Source organism: Panthera tigris, chromosome B2 (genome assembly GCF_018350195.1).
Source record: "Panthera tigris isolate Pti1 chromosome B2, P.tigris_Pti1_mat1.1, whole genome shotgun sequence".
NCBI lineage: Eukaryota > Metazoa > Chordata > Mammalia > Carnivora > Felidae > Panthera > Panthera tigris.
In genome coordinates, this window is record NC_056664.1 from 33,964,749 (window position 1) to 33,989,318 (window position 24,570).

Consider the following 24,570-nt stretch of genomic DNA (forward strand, 5'->3'; position numbering starts at 1 on the left):
TACAGGATGCTTATTTAAATTTGAATTTCAGATAAACAATGCATATCCATTAAAGATACTGTCTCCTCACCCTCCCCACTCTGTGGTCCCTGCTGTATGAGCACAAGATGGTTCAGAGGGGAGAGTAGGGCTTTTCCAGGCAGAGAACAGGTTGGAATCTGGCTTCCCCTGCTAGCAGCCATCCACTTGGGAAAGCACTCTTCCCCCTTGAGGTTCTTCTCTGGTGTAAAGTGAGAACAGGCTGGAGAACCAGCAGTAGCCACCACGAAGACTGGGGATTTAGCAGGGGGCCTCAGTAGTTGTGTGACCTTGGGCAGGTCACTTCAAAGAGACAATGCAGCAGAACCTAGGCCAGCACTGGGCACATTTTAGCACTCCACTCATGGCAGGAGTGGGTGGGAGAAAGGGAGTCTGCAAAACTTTCATGGGACCTTGAGTGCAAGTATGGCTTGGGGGCCCTCCAGCAGAGATGGAGTAGAGTGGGGGGACCCACCAGGAGCTAACCTAGCAGGAGCACCCATTGGAAGCTAATCCAACCCAGAGAGGTCTGGCATACACTGGTCACACAACTAACCCACAAACAAATAACTTTAATTTTTTTTTTTTTTTTTTTTTTTTGAGCAGGAGCTGGGCCTTGAGGGCCCCTGCCCCAGCCGCACGCCACGTTTATGATATAACCCATCACAGCTGGATTTAAAAAATACACAAAAAATATAATATACATTATAAAACCTAGGTTGGGTTTGGAAGTGGCCTGAGCGATATGCAAATTGTGAGGACCTTCAGGAAGCTCAGGGGCGGGTGGTGTAAGGAAGGGAAGGGGCACAGTACTTCATATGAAACTCGTGAATGCCCAGAGGTGGCTGGTAGACAGGCCAAGCTGGCAGAGGGGCCTGGGTGTTGGGAAGGGCCAGCAGGGGAAGGGTTAACCTTCAGTCCCAGAACTGATTCTGGGAAGCTGCTGTCCGAGTCCTGGGAGACTGAGATGGAGAAAAACATAAGGGAGTGGCGCCCACCAAGGGTTGACCAAACCCAAGTCTTGGGCATTAAAAAATAGCAAAGACTTTCTGCTACCCCTTGTCCCTGGAACACTGGTCTGCCCTGAGGCTGGGGCTCCATCTTTCTACAGGACGCTCCAAGCTATTTTGGAGTCTGCCCCTGGGGGCCTTCTCCCATCAGGAAGCTGCTGACGGGCTCAGGCACTGGATCTGAGCCAGGGCAGGTTGGAGGAGGTCAGCACAGGGGCTGACAGAGGGCACCTAACAGGTGCCAAGTACCTGCTGCTCCTCTCTTCCTGCCTGGTCAGAAGCAGCTGCTCCCCTGGGAGGAGGCTCCCAACGTGGATGGCCCCAGCCCCTAGTACAGACCCTCTTTCCCATCCCCTCCAGGGAGGTAGTGTAAACCTGGGCTCTGGGGACAGGCAGCCCTGGATGAGAATTCCAACTCTGCCCCACCCTGCAAGGGTCGCTCAACTTCAAGTCTCAGCACATCATGAGACGCCAAGACCCACGACCCGTGCTCGCCTCACGCGGTCTGAGAACGGCACTGGGTACACATAGGACCTAGCACCGGGCCCGGCACATAGCAGGTGCAAGAAAGTGTGGGCCCCTCTCTCTTCTCAACCTAACTCCAACTCGACACTCTCCTTCCTGGGGCCTCTGCACTCTGACTCCCTCGGTCTCCGTTCCACCCTCCCCTGCCGGCCACACGTGCCTGAGCCCAAAGGGGTCCTCCCATTCACCGGAGGCTGGGCAGAGCTGGGCGATGGTTCGGCATCTAGGGCGGGCTGCCCCACCACTGAGCCCTCCTCTCTTCTCCCACAATTAAAGCGCAGAACAGTGGCAGGGAGTGTGTGTGCTGGGGGTAGGTGGGGAGGCCTCCTGGGTCCTGGGCCTGAGGCCTGGCAGGCGGGTGAGTCCTCAATCCCAGACTTCCAGGGGGGGCCAGGCAGGTGTGTGGAACAGACGCTCGTCCTGGATCCTGGTGGTGGGGGCAGAGGGTAGCCTAGTCTTTGACGAGTTTGTAGACGTGGTGCTGGGCCCCGTGCTCGCTGGTGGAGACTTCGAAGACGAAAGCAATGACAAGCAGGGTCTCCTGGGAGTCCCGGCTCGTGACCACCTGGGGGCCAGGCAGGAGGATTCAAGGGGTCAGGCGGCACAGAGCCACAGGTGTAGGGGCCGAGAAGACCCTTCTCCTTTCTGGATAGCAGTCTCCTCACCTGAGCGATGGGTCTGGCCACCCCCACTTTGAGGCCCCTGTGCCCCCCATTCCCCGGCTGCCCCCCCACCCCCCCCACCTGCAGGATGGTGAAGTTCTCCAGGACGCTGTTCATCATGTACTTCTCCGGCAGGTGCTTCAGCTTGTGGATGAAATTGATCATGTACTCGCACATGGGGGAGCGGTGGATGCGGTACACGAAGCGCCCGTTCTCCAGCCTGGCATACTCCGTCTGCGGAAGGCCACGAGGAGGGCGTCACCCAGCGTGCCTGCTCCCGGCCCCACCGTGCCACCCTGGGCCCCCACTCACCTCCACCTTCTCCACCACTTGCTTGCCAAAGGAGCACACCTTGGTGGAGACGCTGATGGTCATGCTATCGGCCGAGCTATACTGGGAGCTGACCCCGTAGAAGGCTCCCGGGCCCTCCTGGATGGTGCTGTTGAGGTCGGCCTAGATGGGGGGAAGCGAGCGTGGTGTCAGGAGGGGCGGAGGCCAGAGGGAGGCTTCTGGGCGTGCCACACCAGTGTTCCGCCCAAGGACCCGTCCCCAGCACTCTGCCCACAGGCCACAGGGAGAGAGGGCAGGGTCAGGGGTCAGCAGGGGGACCCGGGTACGCTGCACATCTGGGGGGCAGGGGTTGGTGGGAGCAGAGAGGGCAGCTCACCCAGAACTTGACAAGGAAGAAGGCATTAGGGGGCCCCTTCTCATAGAGTTCCTTCAGTCCCCCTTTTTTCTCTGGGAACTTGTCATAGATCTGACGCACGTCGACGGCCTCCAGAGGCGGGTCCGAAAAGGCAGGGTTCGTCTGGCCGATGTGCACAAATAGGTGTTTGCTGTACTGTGGGGAGGGCCCAGTACTGGGTCAGGAGAGCACTCAAGTGTGCAGGCCTGAGAGCTGCACGGGACAGAGCCGCCCTGTGGCTTCCCCACCCCAGGACCCTGAGCCGTGGCCCTGGACCGCCACGCCAGGGTCTCTCCATGATTGCACAAACCCTCACCCCCACCCCCCCCCCCCAGCCACATTACCGTGTCGGGGTCTCGCTGCACCTCCATGAAGGCAGAATACTCGAGGAGCCGCAGCCGGGAGGAAGCGATGGTGCGGTCCTGCCACACGGGCACAGAGGCAGCAGCTGGGGGGAGCGGGGTCAGGGGCTCGTAACCTGGGAGGGCGAGATGGACCCTCATCTGCATGGCTGTGTGTGCGTGGTTACACATAGAGCCGCCTCCAGCTGCGCAGAGCATTGTGCAAACTAGAAAATGGCACCCCTTTTGGGTAGAACACGGGTTGGATTTTGACTCCCTTTCCACGGCTTCTTGCACAGTGTACAACCTGCACAACTGTTTGCAGTGGCCCCAGTAGTACATAGCAGTGGAATTTTTATATCACTATTAACATGTATTCAAACAGAAAATGCAGGCAAGTAAAAAGGGAAAAATAGGGTGCCTGGCTGACTCGGTCAGAAGAGCATATGACTCTTGATCTCGGAGTCATGGGTTCGAGCCCCACATTGGATGTAGAGATTACTTAAATGAATAAAAAAATTTTTAAATAGGGAGAGTAAAAATTACCCAGGATCTCATCACCTAGAGAGAGTGAAATTCTGTTAAGATGTTGGTATGTTTCCACGCGAGAATTTTATACACACACACACACACACACACACACACACATATACATATATAAATGTTGTATTTTTGTTGGTGTGTACTAGTTAGTAGCAGAGTTCTGGAAGCAACACTATAAAAGGTGAGGGGCCTATTCCTGTACCAATCCCCTATAGACACCACCCACTTCTCCCTCCCAGCGTAAACACAGGCACAGCCTTGCTGCCCACCCCGCCCCCCCGCCCCACCCCTGCTCTTCTCAGCAGACGGGGAAGGGCAGAGGGGAGTCGGTGGCAATGTTGTGTGGGGAACTTACTGCTGAGCGTTGGCGGCAGGGGCGGCTGGATGGGGTAGGCTGGTTGTGCAAAGGGCTTGATGCTGCAGACAGGAGGAGCACAGCCTGGTTAGAGGGTCACCCCTAAGCCCACCTTCCACCTGGTCCAGTCACTTGGAGTCTCATCTGGTCTCAATAGGGAGCCACCCAGCCTTTCTGCAAAGGCCCAGAAATGCATGCTGACAAGCTAACTCACCAGCTTTTTGTCTTCTCCGCATTTTAGCATTTGTGAAATCCTGCTGTATCTCACAACTGATGTGCACATTTAATGTAGCCTTTTGACCCCACCCCGAGCTGCTCATTAAACTGAGGGTGTGTCTGAGGATGAAAGTCCTCTTAGAATTGAGGGAACCGAGTTCACTCGACTACCTGACGTGCTGACTAGGGGACCGACTGGGAGAGCAACTGAATGAGAAGGAGCTGAAGGACAGGCGACAAGTGGGTGAGTGGGTTGATGAGTGAACACACACATGAATGAATAGACAGATGCACTGCTCTCTTGCTGGTGCTCTCCATCCTCTGTTTTCGCATTAAAACTTTGCCCAGCTGTTGCTGGAACCCTGATCAAAGGGGAAGATGACTGCCAGGGACGAGGGTGTGGGAAGGATGTGCCACAATACTCACTCCTGAGAGGGTCCAGGCTGCTGTCCCAGGAGAGGGGGGCTGCTCCAGAACTGCAGAGATGGGACAAAGCCCAGCGGCCCCTCAGCATCCACGACCCCCACCACAGCCCAGCCCTGAAGGCACTCCCTCACCTCAGCCCCACCTCCCAGGCCCCCTGTACCCGTGAGGAAGTGGAGAAGACGGCCTGGGGCAGAGGGGAGGGTGGGCTGAACTTGTTCTGTAGGACGCTGGCGGAGACAATCTGGGCGGATGACATGGATGCCATGCTCTGGAGGGCTTTGTCCTTGGAGACCTGGTCCTGGGGAGGGGAGAGGCAGTGTGAGGCCAGGCCAGAGACAGGGTTGGGGTTTGCCTCAGGGCCCCTCCCAGGCCCTCAGGGCTCTGCTATGCGGGCTCAGGGGAGTCCCAGCCCCCACCTGGGCCGGTCTCCTAAGTGTCCATCACCCCTCTGAGCACAATCCTTGGTGAGAAATAATTTTACTTTATTCTGTAACCCAGTATATACCCAAACGCTTCCCCTTATGCTGTGTGTCATGCACTCATATTTTCTATTCTGTTTCATCAGCGGTTCTCAAAGCGTGGTCCATGAACCAACAGCACCAGGATCACCTGGAAGCTTGTTAGAAACGCAAATTCTCAGGCCTCAGCCCAGACCCACTGAATCAGAAACCCTGAGGGTGAAGTCCAGAAATCTGTCTTCAACCAGCCCTCCAGGCGATTCTGATGCAGGCTCGAGTTTGAGAACCACTATCAGTGTTCATTTTCAAAGCATGCTGGTCGCAACCTATTCAACTGATTTCACAATTCATGATTTGAAGATCCTGTATTAGGTGCTCTCCCCCCATCTCCCACCCTGGGGAGGGGCAGGCTACTTACCAGGTTCATGGCCTGTGAAGGAGAGGGAGGTGGATTAGAAGAGGCACACATGAGGGCCATGTAGGGCGGGGACCTGTCTTCTCACCCTCCTCCGTTCAACGGCCACCCGGCTCTCGGGTCTGAGGAACCCAAGGGAGCTCAGAGGCCGCTGTGGACCCTCACCCCACCCCACGGCTACCCAGAGCGAGAGCTTGCCAGTGGGCGTGCCCTGGAAAGAGCAGAATGAGGGAGGGCATGCTGGAGACCTAGATGGTGGACCAAGCTGGTGCCCCGGGGGGGCTGCCCAGGTCCTCTGGAGCTGTGATACAGGCATGGGGCCTAGAGCGGCAGGCTTAGTCTGCTGGGCAGCTATGAAGTAAGGGGAAGGCACAGCCTACAGGGGCCCTGAGCCCTATGCTCTGGGATCCTCAGCCGTAAGGCAGTCAGGATTGAGCATCAGGATTGAGCGTCCAATGCAAGGAACAGCCATGCCCACCACAACAGCTCTGCCAGCCGATGCCCCCGTGTCTCCCCCCTGCCCACCGAAGGCCCCATGCAATTAACAAGCAGCAATTAGGAGGAAGGAGAAAAAGGAAAACGAAGAAGAGAGGTGAGCCGCAGTGGCCCCCAGATGGTCTTCCTCTCCCTCATTGTAGGGCTGGCGGTCCCCCTGGGCTTCTGCCTAGTTTCCAGAGGCTGTGGCCCTCTGTAGCCTGAAGTGGCCTTTAGACTTCATGCTGCTGTTTGTGTTTCTGAGACACCCTCCACCCCTCCATACTCTTCAGCCACCTGTCTGCCCTGGGCTGGTCTCAGAAACCAGCAGGGCCGGGCCAAAAGGCGGGGACCCCCTACCTTCAGCTTGGACTGAATCTCTCGAGATTTCCGCCTGGCTAGAACCTGCAAGTGGCTAGAGACCTGTAGAAAGAGAAAGAAAGAGAGAAAAAGAGCAGAAAGGGCAGAAGAAGAGGCAAGAACAGAGCTTCAAGCCAGAAAAGAGGCACAGTGGGGCCAGAGAGCCCGCCGAGGCAGAGGCCTGAGCTGCGCGGAGATAGCGGTGGAGGTGCCGAGGAGGGACTGGAGGCCCTAGTCAGGCGCCCGACATACCTTGATGCCAACCTGGTACTCCCGCACCTTCTTCCGAGCTAGAACCTGTATGTGGCTGGACACCTAGGGGCCGCCCCGCGCCCCGTCAGAGAGGAAAACACAGAGAGTGAGGAGGCACGGCATGGGGCGGCCATGGGCAAGGAGCACCCCAGCCCTCGTCTCTGGGGCCAAATGGAAGTGGGGGAAACTATGGGGCCCTGAGCCCTGCCAGTTCTTTGCTCTCTTCTTGGCCCTGTTTTGATCAAGGGCCTATGGTAGCCTCCAGGACCACCATGTACAGTTGTATAGGTTGATCACTGCACAAGAGAACCTAAGTCAGCAAGGACTTGGGGCACCTGAATGGCTCAGTCAGTTAAACGTCCGACTTTGGCTCAGGTCATGGTCTCAAGGTTCATAGGTTCAAGCCCTGCGTCAGGCAAGATCTGTGCTGATAGCTCGGAGCCTGGAGCCTGCTTTTGATTCTGATTCTGTGTCTCCCTCTCTCTCTGCCCCTCCCCTGCTCATGCTCTGTCTCTCTCTCAAAAAAAAAAAAAAAACAAAAAACACATAAAAAACATTTTCAATCAATCAGTCAATCAATCAGCAAGGACTAAAATCCAGCCCAAGGTCTGCTGCTCAAGTTATGTGCCCTGGAGTAGGGCTGCCTCTAACCCAGAAGGGTATCTTTTTATTTTTCCAAAACAGGATGACTTTTTCTCTCTGATGTCTTCAGAGGAGACAGTTTCTCTCTCTCTCTTTTTTTTAAATGTTGATTATTTTTGAGAGAGAGAGAGAGAGAGAGAGAGAGAGCAGGAGGGACAGAGAGAGAGAGAGAGAGGGAGACAGAGGATCCAAAGCTGCTCCATGCTGTCAGCACAGAGCCCTATCGATATGGGACTTGAACTCAAGAAATGTGAGATCATGACCTAAGCCAAAGTCGGATGTTTAACCGACTGAGCCACCCAGGTGCCCCTTTCTCTTTTTAAAACAGATTTATGTATGTATGTACATATGTATGTATTTAAGTAATCTCTGCACCCAGTGTGGGGCTTGAACTCGTGACCCCGTGATGAGGTCACATGCTCTACTGACTGAGCCAGCCAGGTACCCTGAGACTTTTTTCTGATTGTCATCACCCATGGCCATAATGCTCCTGCGGGCCATCAGATTATACATCGAGGCCATATCCTCTATGAAAGATCTCCCCCTGTACCACCGCCTACATCCTGTGTCAACCCCAACAGCTTGCCAGCCGATAAAACCAGGCCTGGCCCTGCTCCTGCTTTGCTCATCAGCTTCCTCCCCCAGCATACCTTCCTTCTCCTTGGACAAATATATGGCCATATATATATCTACACACACACACACACACACACACACACACACACAGCAGGTGCCCTTAATAGCATTTCTTCTCCAGCGTATTACAAGGGTCTAACCCTAAGCCTGAGAGAACCTAAAGGTCACTGTTTTCCCACGAAACACAAGGGGACACATGGATCCTTCCAGGATGCTTCACACAGGCATTATCAGCAATGGCTGTGGGCTTTCTTTGCAAGTTGTTTTCGTCCCCACAAAGAAACCGTTTCTTTTTCTTTTTAATCATATACCGCAAGTTACTGTGTAAGTGATGCCGGGCAGCCCTCTGCTACTGGGTTAGGGCCCAGGCTGGGTGTTCCTCGTGCTGCCTCACCGTGCACAGCAATCAGACACGTGTCCGGCGAGATTACTGATCGCTCTATATCATGACAGTAAGTGAGGTTTCGTGGGCACAGCTATTACTGCTGTCAGCATTCTACACCTCCCTCATCTGACCTTCATAGTGACACGGACAAGTCAGTACTCACATCATCCCTCGAGTTACAGATGATGAAACCAAAGCACAGATTGGTGAAGCAGCTTATCCAAGGTCACACAGCTGGGGGCTAGAGCTGGGATTTGAACCGAGGTGGCCTGAGTCCAGAGCCCACTTGCCACCAAGCTGTGCTGCCAGGATTCTCTGGACCCTTAGCACAGAGGACCACCGCCGAATGCTCAACTCGGTGACAGCTGGAAGTCACATGGAACTTAATCCTAATATAATGCTTAGCTGTTTTTTCAATGTGGAGGCATTGTACTTGCTATTAATTGCTGTATGTGTCTGTAAAAACCCTAAAACCACATTTTTAAACCAAAAGTAAAATAAAAACAACCAAAGAAAACCCCTGCCTGTCATCTGGTTGCTCTTTGCAACACATAAAGACATGCTTAGTCCTCACAACCATAGGATGGGTCTGTCTGTCTTATCTATCTATCCATCCATACATCTATTTTTTTAAGATTTGATTTGATTTGATTTTGTTAGTTTATCGTCCATTTATTTATTTTGAGAGAGATTGAGAGCATGCAAGCACGAGCAGGGAAGGGGCAGAGAGAGAGAGAGAGAGGGAGGGAGAAAATTCCAAGCTGGCTCAGCGTACAGCCTGATGTGGGGCTCCAATCCACAAACCATGAGCTCATGATCTCAGCCAAAATCAAGGGTCAGACGCTCAACTGACTGGGCCACCCAGGCAACCTAAATTTTATTTTCTTAAGTAATCTCCACACCCAACGTGGGGCTCAAACTCATATGAGATGGGTCCTCTTTTACAGAGATATTAGATATCAGAGTTCTAGGAAAGAATCAAGTTAGAGGAATGCTACCCTTGCAAAATGACCACATTTTTAAATTCTGACCTTGCCCCCTGCTGGCCTGTAACACATCATCGTACAGCCAGCCTTCCTGGGATACCTGGCCAGGAGCAGGTACAATGTTCCTCTGAATCAAGAGGCTCTACTACCCTCCCTACACCTCAGGTCAAAGGGACTGAGCCTAAAGGTCCCTTGACCCCTTCCCACTCTGACAAACACGTTCCTATAAACATTTCTTTCGGTGAAGCAGGAGACAGTGCCCTTCTCCTGTGTCTGCAATGGCTTTCTGTTTAGTCTTTTTTTAAAAAACTAAGTTAGCTCTACACCCAACATGGGACTTAAAGTCACAACCCTGAGATCAAGGGTCACAAGTTCTTAGGGGCATCGGGGGGGCTCAGTTGGTTGAGCATCCGACTTCTGTTCAGGTCATGATCTCACGGTTTGTGGGCTCGAGTCCCACTTTGGATACTCTGTCCCCCTCTCTCGGCCCCTCCTCCACTTGTGCTCTCTCTCTCAAAAATAAATGAAAAAAAAAAAAAAAAAAAAAAGAGTGACATGCTCCTCCAACTGAGCCAGTCAGGAGCCCTGGCTTTCTGCTTATAAAGACAGAATAATAACAGCAATAGCAGCGGCAAATTCTTCTACAGTGCCCACTCTGTTCTAAGTGTCTTCACATAATAGCTAATTTAATGGCAGAGGAAGAGCCTGAGAGGCAAAGTACCCCTTCCCTGCAGGTAGCAGCGAGGGTATCTGAACTTGGGGGCATGATCAGTCGGCACCTCTGACAGTCAGTCCCAGGCCCCTGGGAACAGGGCCCTTGTCTGCCTGGTTCCCTGCCGTATCCCTCATGCCTAGAACATAGTAAGTAGTAGCTCACTGATTCGCTAAATGAGTAAATGCGGTGCAGTATGAACTGGCCCAGGGAAAGTGGTTAATAAAGGCCTGAACAGGGGCGTTTAAGTGTCGGATGGCTCAGTCGGTTAAGTGTCCGGCTTCCGCCCAGGTCATGACTTCACGGTTTGCGAGTTCGAGCCCCACATCAGGCTCTGTGCTGACAGCTCAGAGCCTGGGCCCTGCTTCAGATTGTCTCCTTCTCTCTCTCTGCCCCGCCCCCACTCATACTCTGTCTCTCTCTCTAAAAAATAAACATGAAAAACAATTTTTAAAAAAATAATAAATGCCTGAATAAATGAGGGAGGTTCCTGCTCCCACACTGAGGGGGTGGACTCAAAACCTTCCTTTGAGACAACAGGATGGGACAGGTCAGCTCTGTCATATGCACATGGGGATCCGGGGAGGTGGGTGCAAGGTCCAAACCCCACCAGACAGGGAGGTTAGAAGAGCTGAGGATCAGAGGCGGCTTCCGGTCCTCCCGTCTGTGCGCCCAGCCTGCCTCTCTCCCAGGCACCCCACACGGAACCCACCCCAACCAGCCCCCTTTCAGGCCTCCCGTCAGCACACAGCTGCCCTCCCTGGCCCGGGGAGCCACCCCATCATCTCTCCATGCCGCCACCACTACCCTCACCATTGCCACTACCCAGGCCACCATCGCTGTGGATCTAGGTCCCTGCCTCTGCCTGGCCCTCCCTGATCCACTGCCCCAGCTGCTCCAGGGCCAACATTCCTCGACAGCTGCCACCTGCCACTCCCTGTTCTATTCCCTTCCGTGGACCCAGCTGCCCGGAGGGGAAACCTGTCCCTCGGGCCTCCGGCCACCATCCTCGGCTCTTCCCGCCCCTCTCCCCACCCACCGCGCTGCTGACTGGTGGCTCTTTCCTGCCCGGTGGGTTCAGTCCGGGGTCCACCCCTACCAGCCACGTGACCTGGAGGAAGTTACTTATCTTCCCCACGCCTCAGTTTTCTCATCTGTAAAATGGAGGTAATTACTATACCCACCTCATAAGGTTACTGTGAGGAATAAATACATTAATATAGAGTAAGCCCTGTATGGGTTCCCAATTATTATACGTCTATCCAACTTCCTCAGCCTAGCAGAATCCCTTCCCCTTCTTCTGCCTGCCTAAATCCTAAGTTCCTACTTAAAAATGCATCTTGGGCGATACCTCCTCCAGAAAGCCTCGGCGGCCCCCCTCCTCCCTTCCCCTGCCCGGTCCAGGTCAGACCCTGTCCACCCGCCCACACTCTTTTGTTGGCCGTGCCGCCCTGCTCCGCACTCCTGTCACTGCAACCGTCTGTCTCGCTGGCTGGTCAGTGGGCCACTCAGGGCGGTGACCATGCACCGCTGAGGCTGCCCCACGGGGCTTCTCGGAGGTCACTCAGGTTGGGGTGGTGGTGGCCGGTCGGAGAGGACAGTGCCCCTTTCTCTACGACAGCGGCAAGAGCGGCCTGGGGAGCGTGTGTGGGCAGCGGGGATGCAGCACCTGTGTCTCCCTACCTGTTTTCTCGTCCGCGTCTTCCCCGTCCTCAGTTTGATGTAGCGCGCAATCAACTCATTTCGACCTGGATTGGGGTGAGAGAAGAATGAAGAGAGGCCAAGACCCGCCCTTCCCCGCCCCAAGCTGGGAAACCCACAGGCCTCTCCCCCAACGCTGCTCTTCTGTTCCCTCCCCCGACCCTCTTCACTCCAGCCGCCCCCCAAGGGCACGAGTGAGCGGGGCAGATGGAGGGTAGGGGGAGTCCCAGGTGCTCCCCGCACTGCCCTGGGGGAGTGAGTAGGGGGCAACAGAGTGGGAGGAGGAAGGTGGGGCAATGTCAGGCCGCCTGACAGGTTTCCCTGCAGACAGACAGGGGCAGGTGCGGCCAAAGTGCGGCAGGACAGCTGGGCCGCTCACTCCTAGCTCCAGCAGCACTTCCTTCCTCCCGGTGCCTGTCACCAGTGTTCACGTGTGAGTGAGGCCTGCCGCAGGTGGCACACGTCCCCAAGGGCGTCTGATGGGAGTTCTGGATAGGCTCCTGTCCTAGCTGTCCTTGCCATGAGGAGAGACCCTGGACAAGTCCCTTTCCTTCTCTGGTGAAAGAGGCAGGAAGGACCCAATGGTCTCCACCACACCTTCTACCCTGACAGCCTGTGTCAAGATGTCACTGAGCACATCACTGTGTCCTTGAGCCTGTCACCGCCATGATACGGCTTACCAGTGTCTCTCCTGACTTGTTGAGATGCCGGCAAATGCTTAGCCAATACCTTTTATCCCCCAAATCCAGGCTCCCTGGCCCCCAACCCCATCACCTCCCCAGAAGGGCCACATTCTCCAAATTCCTCTTCCATGACAGAACCAGCCCCACTGCCCCTCCCTTCCTGCCTGCCCCTCTCCACCCCACTCCCTCCGCCCTGTCTAAAAATACCCTGTGGGGCTGCCCCAGCCATCTGGGAGGTAGCAGTAGGGACAGGCAGCCCCCGCCCTATGGAAGCGCTCTGGAACATCTGCCTGCCCACGAGTGGGCTCTGGGGCTAGGGCGAGCATGGCACAGAGGGTGGGGACAAGGGACACTGCAGTCCTTACCACTTGGCCCAGCTGTCTCCTTCCTGGCCCCCCGTCGCGGTCATGGACGCTGGGAGGGGATGGGCTAAGGGCTTGCCTCAGTCAGCCATAGGCCGTCAGGGAGGGTTGGAGGGAGCCGGCAAGGAGCCAGGCCCAGAAGGGTTGAGTTATCCCAAAAATGCAGCTCTGGGAGAGCCCTCTCAGGGCTGGACAAGAGGGGGACACTCCCTTCTGGAGGCAAGGGATGGGCAAGGTGGCAGAGAGCAGGCCAGGAGGGCAGGAGACACTTGGGAGGTGGTCTGAGGAACGAAGGCGTCTCCTGGTCTCTCCAGCCCTCGTCCTAACCCAGGCCCCTGTCGCCGTGCGGCCTCCCACCAGCGCACAGCGCCCCCATCCCACACCCAGGAACTGGAGGGAACTCGCCAGTAGGACACCCCAGGTCTTACCCTGGGGCTTCCCCACCCTCTGTGGGGAAAGACCTTGTCCCAGGCCTAGCCTGGAGCACACTGGACTGACCCAGTTTCCTGTGTCCACTGAGTCACCCTGAAACCTGTAGGCCAGCAGGGGGAGGAGAGGAGGAGCCGCCGGGGGGTGTCAAGGTGTGGGCCTCACTCTGGTGGAGGGGGCGAGCCTGGCTTGTTTATGAGGAGGATGGATCCAGACACACAGGCTTACACGCCCAGACTCGCCCGTGGCAGGCTGGCGGCCTCACAGGACTTCGCCAAACCGGTTCGGTGAGGGGGCAGAGAGCAGGGGGAGGTGCCAGGGAGGGCCAGGCCACCTCTCCGGTCCTGTCCAGTGTCCCCGTGCCTCCCCGCACGCACCGTACATCTTGCCCTCGTCTGACAGGATGATCTTGCGGCGGCCGCAGGGCGGGTAGATGGCCAGGGCCTCCTGGAAGCTCTGCTCGATGTCGGGGCTCCACACACCCTCGGCGTCGTTGTCCAGCCCCTTGTCCAGGCCCTCGGGCCCATCCTCCCGGGCCTCCCCGGGGCTGCTGCTGGCATTCCAGCTGTTGGACGCTATTGTGCTGGTTGCTCTGGGCTCTGGGCCTGAGCCCACTGGGCAGCCGGAGCCTGTGGGGCAGACACAGAGGAGTTAGGGCCAGGCTTCTCCCAGACCACAGCAATCTCCCACCCCAGGGGCAGGTGCTCCAGGGCAGGGTGGAGGTAACCAGAGGTTATGCCTGTTCAGCGCTGTGTGACCTTGACCGAGCTACATCACCTCTCTGAGCTTTCGGTCCTATAAGACAAGGAAAAGGTCTCCTTGAGGTTGTGAGGGAAATGAGATCATGACGAAGTACCAACCCCCAATGCCTGACTCATAAAACACTCAAGACATAGTCTTGGTGGTGATCGATAACAACAATAATAATGCCTATATCTACACGGCACTTTTGTGGGGAAGAAGCATATTCAAATTCATTTAATCCTCAAAGCTAAGGCAGGGAGGGCAAGGACTGGTGTCCATTATTCAGATGAGAGACTGAGGCTCCCAAGGTTATGCGGCTGCCAAAGGCATCGTGATGAGTGGAGAGGAGAAACAGGAGTGGGGCCCGGTGTGTCTGCAGCTCTCAGAGGGGCTGCTCGGCTCTGACTCTGCCTGCTCCTCCTCGGGGCTTGGGCATCCCCAGCCAGGGACCCCCCCCCCCCACCTCCTCAATCTCCCCCTGCCCCAGTGCAACCCTGCTGAAGACCCATTATGCGGGATGGGGAGGGTCCCTGACCCAGGAAGGGTGTGGTTTTGACTTCCCTAAAAGATAACTCACAAGGAACCTAAACATGGGGGCTGGGACTGTCCCAGGAATTGCGAGGAGGGAGGGATGCTGGCTGGCAAGGAAGCAGCTGAGAAGGTGCCTGGCCAACAGCCTTGCTCAACCCCACTGGCTCCTCCGTCCCACTTCCTGTTCCTGCACTTCCCGGCCCCACAGCAGCCCATAAACCACCCACACGCCTGCCCCTGCCCTGGCCCACATTGCAGATGGGCCGGGGCTCTGTAAACTCTGAGTTCCCTGCACACGCCAGACCGGGTTATTAACTTAGACCGCACCCGGCAGTGCCCCCAACACACACAGCTCCAAGGCTCACCCCCAACCCCCTTCGGCCTCAGACTCTGCATGGCCAATGCATTATCAGGGTCCTGGGAGCCTTGGAGCCCAAGACGGCTACATCCAAGGACTTTGCTCTGGCCTGCAGGGAAAGCGGGGGGTGGGTAGGGTAGGAAAGAGATGTGGAGACCCCTCTGCAGCCAAGGAAGAGAATTCTTTCCTCTCAGACAAGAATTCCAGGTCCTGCCAAATGGGTAGAGGGTCCTCTCTGCGGGGCCACCTGTTTAGGGAGGCTTGAAGAGTGTGGCTAGTGGCAAAGGATGGGGAGGGCCTAGGAGGCCTAAATGTCAGAAGGATATAGACTTAAGATTACTAATGAGGGGCGCCTGGGGGGCTCCATCAGTTAAGCGTCTGACTTCAGCTCAGGTCTTGATCTCACGGTTCGTGCGTTCGAGTCCCATGTTGGGCTTTGTGCTGACAGCTCGGATCCTGGAGCCCGCTTCGGATTCTGTGTCTCCCTCTCTCTCTACCGCTTCCCTGCTTGTGCTCTGTCTCTCTCTCTCACACACACAAAAATAAACATTAAAAAAAAATTTTTTTTAATAATAAACATCAATATTTAAAAAAAAGACTACTAAAAAAAAAAAAAAAAAAAAAAAGACTACTAATGAGAGCACCTGTTATATGGCAGGCACCGTTCTGGGATTTTACCCGCCTTGATTCATTTAATCCTCAAAATAACCCATGGGGTAGAGACTATTACTAGTCCCACTTTACAGATGAGGAAACCAAAGAACAGAGAGGTTAAGCAACTTGTCAGACACACAGCTAGTAAGTGCTGGAGCTGGGCTCTGAGCGTAGGCAATCTGGCTTCAGTCCCTTAACCAAGGGGATGAAGCTGAGAAGCCTCACCACCTTGAGCCAGAAAGGAGGCCCAGCTGTCATGGCAACCACTCTGAGCCCACCCAGTGGGGTCCAGACCAGGGGCCTCCCCCCAGCCCAAGTAGCTGGGGCAACTTCAAGGACACCCATATTCCTGAAGCCCTTTCTGTGAGGCCTCCATGACCAGGAGGAACAGCTCTCCCACACCAGAGGGGTGGCCAGGGAGAGAGGAAGCCATGCTCCTGACCAGTGAGACGGCCAACTCCTCTACTCCCAGCCTGTCTCTCCCCACCGGAAGTTATATCCCCATCCCCTCCTTAACTCCTGAGGCCACGTTCTTGGAATAAAAATGTGAGAGGGCAGAGACTCAAGACTCTGGAGACCCAGTGACTCCCATATTGAGGTAGTTGAGATGCAGGGCCTCCTCCCAGATCCGACACTGCCACAGGCTATGAGGGGAGGCAGAAGAGGGGCTACAGTGGGCTAAGACCCCTCCCAACAGAGTCCTCAACGCATTTCCCCCCAAATCCTTTCCTGAGGCCTCCCTCAGAGCAGCAGGGGCCCAGCGCATGGGGGGCCCTGGCAGCCCCAGACTTTTTACAGCAATTTTCCTGCCTCCCCCAAGTCTCTGCCCGCCTCCCCTCTTCCAGGCGGTGGCCCCCCCCCTTCTCGGGGTGATGTCAGCCCCGCCCCGCCCCCCGCAGGAGCACTGTGGCCAAATATGGCGAACACAGCAGTGCTTGGGAGCTGGGACAGACTGGGGGGGCGGGGCGGCGGCCCCTGGCTGGGACCGCTGGCAGCTGGTGAGGGGGAGGGGAGCCCAGGGGGCGGCTGCAAGGACGAGTCAAGGAGACAGTGGGACCACCGTCCCTTCCGCTGGCTCATAGGCACGGGCAAGGCTCACTTTCTAGGAACACTCCTGTGGGCACAGGCGCCAACACAGGGGCCCACAGGTGACCCCTGCCCCACACAGCCACGCACAGGTATGCTGTGTGGGTGCCTGGACTGACATCCAAATGAGAATGTCCGTACCCCCCAGGCTGAGGCACACCCGTGGGGGTCGGCGAGCAGGCAGCTGCGCCAGGCAGGGGGCTGAGCTGGGGTCTCTGTCCTAGGGCAGCGCTCAGGAGTCTAGGCCAGCTGCTCTGGTCTTCCCAGAGTTACTGCTGTGGGTTGAGGACCGAACCTCGGACCCTCACACCACTGGGGACCCAGCTCCGGGGCTGCGGGCTCTTCAGACGGCTGCAAGCTGGACACGTGTGGGGCTCAGGCACGGTGGAGGGAGGAACGGAGAGGGGTGCCCTGGGGTGAGAGGCGGCCGGGGGCAGGGTCTCCTCCCCGCTGTGCAGAGTGGGGTGGGGAGGGATGGCAGCCCCCAGCTGCTTGTCGGTGCTCACCCAGCCGTCCAGGGCGTCTGCCTGCTGGACTGGGCCACCAAGAGGGGTGGGAGACAGGGAGGAAGACCTGAGTGAGGGGCAAGGGGGTGGAGCCTGGGAAGAGTCTGGGGGTGGGGTAAAGTAGACAGAGACAGATAGACAAGACAGACAAGAAAGACAGACAAGGGAGACAGGAGAGTCCCAGAGAATAAGAGACAAAACCCCCACAAAACCTTGGAGTGAGACCCAGAGAAGGAGAGATCCAGAGAGAGACAGAGCTGGACCCAGAGACAGTGACCAACAGACCCAGACAGATAGAGACCAAGATCCCGAGAGACAGAGGCACACAGCCTGGGGGGGGGGGGGTGCGGTGAGAGAGGCAGGGAGGGGAAATATCAATAAACTCAGACACAGTCGGGCAGGGAGGGAGGGGAGGAGCCGGCAACGGAAAGACCCAGAGTTCAGGACAGACCTAGAAGGAAGGAGTGGCAGGGAAGCCACAACAGGGCCATGTCCAGGGCATCCCACTCCTGTCCCATCTGCTCCGTCCCTCTTAGAGACCACCTCCTATCTCCCTCTGCAGTGGCCCTTTACTACTGCAGGCTGTGGCCCACTGCCTTTACCCCCGGTCTGACCAGCCATTCCTGCTTCCACTGTCTCAGGGCCCTCAGCCTTCAGAGGTCAGAGGTGCCTCTGGTGGTGGCAGGGATGGGAGCTGGGAGCTAGGAGCTAGGAGCTAGGAGCTAGGAGCTAGGAGGCTGGGTGAGCAGGCTTTGGGGCCCTGGGGGAGATAAGGGGCACCCTGCTGCCCACTCCCCACCCTGGGGCCAGACTGCTGGAATAACTGGCTGGACAGCTCCAGTGATGGGAGGCCAGAGCTGGGCAGCCGCACGCACGGGCCCTAGGCCCCCACCCCCACGGGGCCCGCAGCCTCCAAACCACCCAGCCCACACCTCCCTTTCAAGGGAGGAGAGGAGAGAGCTCCCCCAGACTGCCCTGACTGGGGATTCAGACAAGGCCAGTGGAGGCAGGTGGGTGTTGTCCCCACGTCCCCCTGCCCCCTCCCTTCCATACCAGCCCCACTGGGAGGACGAACTAGCCCAGTGACCCTCCTGGACTAGGGGCCGGCTGCTGTCCACTTCTGCAGGGACCACAGGGCCTCCCCGTGCTCTCACTCGGAGTGAGAACATTGGTCAAAAGGCAGAGGGATTTTAGTGAAATCAGCAGTTGCACCCCCAATCTCCCACCCCCAACCCTGGGCTGGGCTGACCCACCAGGGGGTTGAGGATGGGAGGGCAGTTGATGAGGGCTAAGGGAACCTCCCCACCCCCTCTGCCTTTCCCTGCTTCCTTCTCACCCGCCCCCACAGCGGGGCCAGCTGTTCTCCAGCTGCCAGAAGCTCCCACCCTAGAAGTAGCCATGCTCCGGTTGGGACTGCAGAGGGGGCAGGAGGGGGATGGTGTCTGCCTCCCCCACCTCCAGCACAAGGACCCCTGAGGGACCCTGCCAAGTGGCCACACCCTGCCAGGCTGGGGAGGGAGTACCCTCCTCCCTGGAGTAGGGTACAGATTTTTACAGGAGGAAGCAATTTGCAGAGCCCTAGGAGGGAGGTGGGGAGGCCTCCTCCCCTCTCTCCGGCTTATTAATGTGCTTCCAATTTGGGAATCAAGACTCTCTACACCCACCCCCACTACGCAGGGCACAGGCTTCCTGGGGTACAGAGGGGGCAAGCAGCCCCCCAGGCTTCCTTCCCGAAAGCTGATCCTCACTGTCCCAGCGCTGCGCCCCCCACCCGTGTAGGAGAGTGGGAGGTAGAGTCTCAGCGACCTCAAACCTCTGCAGAGAGAAGGGGCCCAGTGACCAGACCTCCCTTCACCCCTACTCTGGGACTCTGTCCTGTCTCATCTTTTTTTTTTTTTAACTAAGTAATCTCAATGCCCAACGTGGGACTCAAACCCATGACCCCCGAGATCAAGAGTCACATGCTCCACTGACTGAGCCAGCCAGGCATCCCTGTCTCCTCATCTTGTCCCACTGCAGCGAAGACCAGGAATCCAGCTTGTGGGTAGGGGCAGGGAGGCAGCCAATGGGTAGCTTGGGCAAGTGGGTTTCCCAGTTCTCCATTCACATGCCCACGGCCCGCCTCAGCCTGCCTGCACCCAGGCCCCTGGTACCCTGTGTCACGTGACGTCACGCACTGAGCTGCCACCAGTCCCTCGGTCAATCCCCCCACTATGAGAGTCACAGTGTCCTCTATAAACACACACAGGCTTCCTCTTGGTCCTCCTCTCTCACGTCCAAATCCCCCCCCCCCCCGCCCCGCCAGCCACTGTCCCGCACAGTCACTGTTACCTGCGTCTCTAGCCTTTGTTCCTTTTTAAACTTTCTACTGTGGTAACCCATACATAACATCACATTTACCATTTTAGCCATTTTTAAGTGCCCCATTCAGCGGCATTTACCAACTTTCCTTCTTTGTTTCAGACAGTTATCTTTTTCACGCTCCTCCTTGTGGACGCTCCAGAAATCAGGGTCCCAGGCCCTCAAGTTCATCACACACGGTATCCGGGGTGTGCCTGGCACAGCCCTGACAGTTGTCACCCACACTGTTCTATGGTCCCAAGCAACCTCAGATAGTGCCCAGCCACAGAGGCCGCCTCAGTCACGCCCCGCGCTTCCCGTGCCACACGGCGCTGCCCGGGCAGGGTCTGGAGCTCTGGTTCACCTACACGCCTATTTCCCACCCCCTTATCACGACGGCCGCTCAGCACCGTGTCAGGATGGCTTCTCCTCACACACACCACGTCCTGTCCTAGTTTTTCTCATGTGTCACGAAGAGTGGCACACACAGCCTATCCGAGTTCCTACACACCTGAGGCTCCTTCATATGCTGTTCACACCCACACACACGTAGTCACACCACTGCATCACACATCACGCAGGTGGCTCATTCTGCTTATCACACACACACACACACACACACACACACACACACACGGCATCAAACGATCGCAGCGTCCCTCATGTATTCCGAGCATCAGGATCCCATCCGATGTCAGACAGAGGCTCACATTGTTGGGTCTTCCATAAAACACGTCCCCCATGATGGCCACTCACACACAGAGACCGCGTGTATGGCTTTCTTTCACACACACGCTGAGCCTGTCGTTCATGGTGGCTCCCACATACACACGGTGTTGGTCACTCACACGAGTGTTACAAAGTCACGGGCAATGTCACATAAGGCTTCCCTCGCATACAAGTCCAGCCTCACATGCAGTCACGCAAGCTGGTTTTAGCCGGTTCTGTCACACGCACACCCCCCGCACACGCAGTGTCACCCACACAGAATGTCCCACTCAGCCTCTGTCTCACACACGTCCAGCGTCACACATGGCTGCACTCTCATTTCCCTCTATCACTTCCTGTCCTTTTGGGACTGGCAGGGAGCACAGGAAACAATCAGCACTCTAGGAAACCTCAAGGGCTGAGGCTTTAGGGAGACCCGTGGCCTCACAGGATTCTCTGGCCTCCAGGCTTCTGCGGGACCCTTAGAGGACAGGCAAAGAAGTCCTTTCCCCTCTCGGGTCCTCCTCTGAGGGGCAGCACACCTCCTGCAGACAAGCCTAGGCTGGCACAACACCAGGAGAGAGGTGAGGCCAGGGCAAGGCCTTGAGGACAGGCCTGAATGTGATCTGCTGACCTCTGACCACAGAAGTTCCCGCCATGGCCCCAGGGCTGCCCCACAGGCCCATGGAGACCTGGTTCCTCAAGGCCACCCCTCCAACCCCACAGCTTCTGCAGCCCCCACGTGGGAAGAAGAGGCTGTGACCTCCTAGCTTCCTCCACAGCTCTTAAGCTGCAGTATTAATAGCCCTCATGGCTCCCTGGCTCCTTGGGGTCTGGCACCCCAGATCCCTTCCCCTCTCCTCACTGTGGGTGGACTCTTCAGCTCTTCATCCCTTCGTAAGTGAGGAGGTAGGGGGTACTGGTAGCTTCTGTTCCCTTCCAGCTTCTGCCCCGAGCCCCTAGTGGGGTCCAGGAATCTGGCTGAGGGGCAGGCCATCCAAGTGACCTCTCAACACAATTCACCCTGGCCAGCCTTGCCAGACCCCAGGGCCACTTCAGAGGACAAGTTTCCTCAGCTCTGCCTGGCTTCCCTGTCCCTTGCTGCCTGCTGCCTGTGACCCTTTCAGCCGTACTCCCCTGGTTTACATACTCCTCAGTCACCCCCTGGTTTGTCCTCACCTTCTTCCTTAGGCCACTGGATCACCCACTCACCTCTCCAGACCTCACCAGGTTCACGTTCCATAATGGAAGGAGAAGGCAGGCCAGCTGACTAGGAGGCTGGGACTCTGGAAGGTGCTCAAAGATAAGGGACCTGAGAAGTCATTTATTCTGAGCAGGGAAACTGAGGGCCCAGATGACACAGGTGGTTAAAAGCCCAGTTGGGACCAGATCTCTAGTTCCTTGACCTTCTCTTTGAGATATCCCCTTCTCGTTTTAATATTTCCTCAACCGGCAGAATGCACAGGGTGCACCTGAGGGTGAGGGTGGGAGCACAGACCAGGATGCAGACACACACACACACACACACACACACACACACACACACACACAGCTCTGTCCTGCCAATCATTGACCATCCCACTGAGCCATTCCCCAGTCCAAATACGCTAATTAGCATTAATTATTGTTCCCTCCCTTAGGGGGGTGGGAGAAAGGCTCATGAGGTTGAGAATCCAATTGGTTCTTAACCTCTCCCTGAAGAGGGGGCATCAGGGCCCCTGAAGTCACCCTCACCTGACAGCCTATTCCTAGAAGATACATCTGTCCATCCCCTACCCACAGGGTGAGCAGGGATCCAGAAGACCATAGAACCATGTCCTGAAGTGACACCCTCCTGGTGGGGGGAGGGGGGGGCGGTTCTTGGAAAAGGAGCTACAAGAATCTGGAAGGGAGGAGAACATAATTCTCCCACATCTCCAACTTTTGGGGTCTTAGGATATTCTCCTTGTCCCAGGCTGTCCCCAACATGCTAACCAAGGAGGTGTCCTCGCCCCTGCACTGGGGTGGAACATGTATATACACAGAACCAACCACAAGAGATGGGATACACAGAGCCACCATGGGCACCAGCTCCTAGAGCTGTGTCCAGTCCCTACCCCCATCCCCTGCTTTCCTGGACTACAAGTCCAGGCCTGACCTGGTTCTGCCTCTACCTGGAGAGAGAGAAAGCACAGAGGGAGGTGCCCCCTGAGAAGCCCTCCCTCAAGGCCTCATTCTCTCTTGTCCAGAAAGAATCTCTGAGCCCTGGATCAGGGCCTCTCTCCCAAAAAGGTGACAGAGTGGGGTCTCAATGACACTTCCCTGGGGCCTGGCTAGCTGAAAACCAAATGCAGACAGGCACTCCTGACCTTTCCTCCCCAGGCAGGAGTAAAGGGCATGACAGACAATGGTGGTGGGGAGGGAGGGAGGGGGGAGAACAAACCTCCTTCAAACCCTCTAAAGTCTAAACAAGGCTCTGAGGAAGTGTAGCGAAAATAAGGCCCCAAAACCAGCCCCCTTTGGAGCCAGGCTCTTAGAGCCCTGGTCTGGAACTCCGAACCCCCACCCACTGGGGCAGAACCGGACTAGAGCTTAAGCCCCTGCCTCTCAGGGGGCACACGCCCAGGGCGCGCAGCTCTGCTCCCAGTCACCCTCCACAATCCAGCGCAGCCACAGGCACCGCGCGCAGGAGCCGGCCTGGACGCCGGGAGGCCGGGCCCGAGGCCTGCGTGGAGCTGGAGCCGGGCGGGCTCGGAGAGAGCGCGAGCCGGGAGTCCAAAGGGCGGCGGGGCCCGGGACTGGGAGTCCTGGGTACGAGCTCCCCAGTGGCAGGGGCCCCGAACCGTGCGCCCCCAAGACCCCTGCCTCGGCACCCCATACTCGGACGGTGGGACAGACGAAGGCACCGGAGACAATCTCCCGGTTCCCCGACCTCCCCCAACCAACTCGTCCGGGTCGCGGGGGGAGGGGGGTAGGGGTGGGAGGGGTGGGCGGGGCTTCCCGGAGAGCTTTTCCCCCCCTTCCCTCTAAACTTCCCGGCACCCAGATCCGGGGCTCAGGCTCAAGCTGGACAATAGCTCGGGGATCTAGCCCCCCGCGAGTGCCCCCCCAATCCAGAACCAGCCAACCAAACCACCTCTCCCAGTACGGCCTCTTCCCGGCGTCCTCCCGGCTTACCTGGTCCGAGCTCGGGGGGGCGCTCCGGCCGGGCCGCTCCGCCGGGCCCGAAAAAGCTGAGAGGGGGGCCGGGGAAGGGGGGTCTTGGGGAGGGGGCTGGCCGGAATGTGCGGAATGAGCCGGGCCGGAGCGGGAGGCGCCGGGCGCGGAGGAGGGAGCGAGCGGGACGGAAAGTTTGTGTTGAGGAGCCGGGGCGGGGGGTGGGGGCTGCGGGGAAGGAGGGGGCGGGGCTCGCAGGGGGGCGGGCACCGACCGGGAGGGGCGGGGCCGGGCCGCGCGGGGCCGCCCCCAGTCGGCGCTCGGGCTGCCCACCCCATGGCTTCGCGACCTGTGGCTGTTCCCGGCCTTCCCGCGCCTAGGCGCTTCGCTCCCCGCCTGCCAGTGCCACGCTCCCAACTTCTCCCTGCACGCCGGGCCTTACCCCACCTCCCCAGGACCCCACCGCAATTTGGGGCTCGGGGCTGGGCGGGGCCGAGGGCGGAGCTCCCGCCTAGCCGGCTGGACTCCCGTCGGGGTGCCGCGTCACGAGGAGCCCCGGGGGGCCGAAGCGCACGGGCCTCAGGGCTCCCTACCCGTCCCCCCCCCACCCCCCCCCACGAGTCCGGAGCTGCCGAGGCGGAGCGCCCTCTCCGGCCCGAGAGCCCGCCCCCAATTCCCGGGGCCCCAGACCCCGCCCCGCCCTGGCGACTGCGCCCTCCATGCCCGGACCCGGTTTGTCTGGTTCTCCCCGAGAGGCTTGTTTCTCGAATTTCCCCCTTTCCCCCTCTTCCCGGACCTCCGGGGCCCTCCCTCTCGGCCCGGGGCCCCCGCGGGGGGCGTCTCGACACCACGAGCCCGCCGAGTTTCGGTAGGACCGGCGCTGGGCGCGGGGGAGGGGACGCGGGAGTGCCCCGGGCCTGGGCGGGAGCGGGGTGGGGGTGTGGGGAGGGAGGCCTCCAGCCCGCCCTCCGGACCTCTCCCGCGCTCCGGACCCCTCCCGCTGCCCAATTCTCGGCACGCGCTGAAGAACCACTGCTCGCTGGGCCTGGGACGCGGCTTTATTGGGGACGTGGGTACCCGGTCTTCGTCCCCCATCACCTACCCCCTCGGAACCCGCCCCACTCCGCGGAGCCCTAGTACGATCCCGGAGGGGGTTAAAACAACACTGACTACTGCTCCTGGACAGGAAGTGACTGGGGCGCGGGGCGGGGAAGGGGGGCGGCTGGTGAAGC

General features: G+C 57.8%; 1 protein-coding gene across 1 annotated transcript; it reads right to left on the reverse strand.

The window, feature by feature from the left end:
• Positions 1 to 570: 570 nt before the first annotated feature.
• On the reverse strand, positions 571 to 24,433 carry TEAD3 (TEA domain transcription factor 3). Its single transcript, XM_042987593.1, has 14 exons — positions 24,313 to 24,433; positions 23,360 to 23,566; positions 13,654 to 13,905; positions 11,785 to 11,849; positions 6,741 to 6,803; positions 5,658 to 5,669; positions 4,942 to 5,079; positions 4,782 to 4,831; positions 4,140 to 4,201; positions 3,245 to 3,378; positions 2,883 to 3,056; positions 2,528 to 2,668; positions 2,297 to 2,449; positions 571 to 2,118 (listed from the first exon to the last, which is right to left on the reverse strand). Exons 1-14 carry the CDS (start codon positions 24,431 to 24,433, stop codon positions 2,005 to 2,007), a joined length of 1,686 nt encoding a protein of 561 aa, XP_042843527.1. The 3' UTR covers positions 571 to 2,004.
• Positions 24,434 to 24,570: the final 137 nt, after the last annotated feature.